Source organism: Protopterus annectens, chromosome 4.part1 (assembly GCF_019279795.1).
Source record: "Protopterus annectens isolate FY-2018-M chromosome 4.part1, PAN1.0, whole genome shotgun sequence".
NCBI lineage: Eukaryota > Metazoa > Chordata > Ceratodontiformes > Protopteridae > Protopterus > Protopterus annectens.
In genome coordinates, this window is record NC_056734.1 from 388429053 (window position 1) to 388432130 (window position 3078).

General features: G+C 30.4%; 1 protein-coding gene across 1 annotated transcript in view; it reads right to left on the reverse strand.

Annotated features, from left to right (window-relative positions):
• Positions 1–521: 521 nt before the first annotated feature.
• LOC122800879 (tumor protein p63-regulated gene 1 protein-like) overlaps positions 522–3078 on the reverse strand; it is a 1105597-nt gene continuing 1103040 nt past the window's right edge. The window contains exon 6 of the mRNA XM_044070210.1: positions 522–2421. Coding sequence (XP_043926145.1) covers positions 2227–2421 — 195 coding nt within the window. The 3' untranslated portion in view covers positions 522–2226. The remainder of the gene's footprint in view (positions 2422–3078) is intronic.

Sequence of the window (3078 nt, forward strand, 5' to 3'; positions counted from 1 at the left end):
GTTTGGTGTATACCTGGTCAAGCACTGGTGGAATTATTTTGGTTAAACCATATTTTTGTATGCAGCATTCACTAAAACAGTCTTAAAAGTAATACCAAGTAACAATGATTTTAAAATAAGTAAAATATCTGCAAAATGAGATATTGCAGAATTATTTTTAACTATAAAGCATTCTCAATTTAATATTCACAGACAGTTTCCTTATTGAGAGTTTTACCATCATATAACTAAAAAAAATCTTTCTGTGATGTGAAAAATATTTATTACAATCAGTCCCCTTTAAGATAAAACCTTTACCAGGTAGGATCCGTGCCAGAATTAAAAACTAAGGCATAGAAAACATTTATGCATTGTTTTTGAGATTGTTATCCAATAATTTAAAGTTTGTTAAACAAAAATGAAAGCCAGATTTTTTTAACTGAACCTGTCGAGAAACATTCAATCTCAATAAGTAGCAAACTGAATTTTGGTTATGATGACAGTCAGGGTTAAGCACTTTAAATAACATTAAGAAAAATATGAAAGTTCTACAACACATTTATTGCAGAAAGAAAAATATTTTTAGCAAAATAGAGTCATTTATTGCATATATGTTTTAGAATGTCTTGTTTGGACTTTTTCATACAGGAAAAAATAGCAGTATATTCAGAAATTATAAACAAATACATACCAACTACAAATGTTTATGTTTGTGTTAAGTAGTCATTCGAAAAGATGTTCATTTCTAGGTAAACAATTAATAACCACAGTGATTTCCCAAGAAATACTTTATTAAATTATTAATTTAAAACAATTTATACAGTTACCCAAAAGTACCTGGTTGCTTATTGTATCACATCATGCAATTTAAAGAAAAAATCTAGTTTTTATTTAAAAGTACTACTTGGCATTTTGCAAAACAAACATCAAGCTTACCATAAAAACAAATTGTAATCAAAAAATGCATTTCAAAATATCAAAATATATGACAATATCTTGTACAAAATAAATAATTTTAAAGAAGAACTTTGCACAGTGCAACATGTTTTACTTGGCAGGTTGCAAAATATAATGTGTAATTAGAACAAAGCTAGCCCAAATGTTTTGAATGAGGGGGGGACAATACCATAACAAGTGAAATTATAAAACATTAATTAATATGAACATTATTCATACAATGATAGTTACAGAAACTTCCCTAGATATAACTATGGTAATGCTAATTTACAAAATTCTTCAGTTTTAAAAATCAATAAAATTATCATTCATATTATGCTCGTCCACATACACCTTTTTATACGCCAAAAAATGTTAAACTACTAGAGTTTGGTAAGGCACTGTAGGAGTATTTTAAATACTTCAACTTTCAGCATATTCAGCATAAATATGAGCCGAGAATACATGACTCAAACAGGCAGAAGAAAAACAAGTAGTTTTGCTTAATTAGTTTAAATACATTTGCCAAGGAAAATAAAATTAATTATAAGATTAAGTTATGAAACAGAATTAAAAGAATAAGTTAAGAAAGGATATGTTCTTAGAACTGAGCAGTATATAAAATGATAATGACAGTGGTTGCATTGTTAATGCAGAAGCAAGGGCTACACCTGTGGCACTAAAAGTTCTGAAGGGTTAAAAAGAAACAAAAACATGTTGCAGGGTTGACTATGCATGGATCAAAAAGAAGATAGCAGATTATTTGATTTAATTTTGTGATGAGTGATGTTACTCTCTGGATTCTGAATGGAGACTCATTCAGTGAGAATGTGCAGAAGTGTTTTTGTATGGCATATTACATGGTATTAAATGTTTCACCTAACAAGATGGTAAAGATGCATTTGGTAGGAGCTACATAGCTGGAGTCTAACCAGCTTACTCAGTGATGGTTTGCACATAGAATGGTGCCATATTTGAAAAGCTAGAATAAACAGGAATAACATCCAATCAGAAGACAGCTGATAGAATACACAATCAAATTAATTTCCCCTTAAAGTACACAAGGTATAAATACATTTATCTATGCCTTGCTAGATGCCATTAATGCTCATGGTCTTCCTGTTGTTAACTGTAATGAATTTATGTATTCCTGATTCAGCTGATTAGAAGTAAGCTATTTAACATTTACATATTTAAAAAAAGGAAAGAAAAACATATGCGTCCCTAACAGGCAGAATATCTATGCAATAAGAATCCTATCACAAGTACTTATTTAGAAACCAACATTTCTTTCTGTAAGTCAATAGCCATTTAAAAGCCAACATTTCCTCTTGCAAGTGAGTAGCCCAGCTTGTTTCTATTACCAATGAAAGCCATCAGCCCCGTGTAGGCTTCGATCGGGATAGGTTGTTTCAGAATAACAGCGCCATTAGCTCGGCCTGCAACAGGCTGCTGTTCATGGGCTACCTTAACAGCCTGAATCAGTTGCGCTGTGAATGCTTCGAGCTGTTGAATGGGAAATAAAGAATCATTAGGATATTTAACAAATAGTTTTACTTCTCAGAAATATTTATCCAGTCTGTCAAAAATTAAAGAAAACTCCAATTATGTATGGAGTTAAGACATAACCATGTAGGAGATGTTCTTAGATTATATTAATCTGTATAATCAGACAATTAATTACTGCATACTCCTATTATTCACATACTTAGCAGAATCTGTCTAATTATTTGTCACACTAATATTAATCCTAGTGCTAAAGATAACCATTAAATGGATTAAGTAAATCAAATGCAGATATTTTATCATTACACATTCAGGTAGAAAATGAAAGTTTTTTTCCCTTCTGGTTTTATTACTCTCAAAACTGTATGAGTCACTTCACAATGTTCAGCATGACAGTGTTAAATTTAAACATGGACCATTGTCTATAAATGGTTTTATAATCTAGGAAGCCAACAAATGTGCCTCCTATACAGCAAAAATTCATGTAAAGATCAAAAGCACAACAAGCCATTACTTTTTTAAGAAGAGATACCAAACATGCAGAAATAGAAAGAAGAAAATTCAAAGCATTAAAATGTATGAGTAATTAAAATGTAAACATCAGACAGTTAAATGCAAATAAAGCAATGCATCATCTTCTACATAAATGAAAAGAAT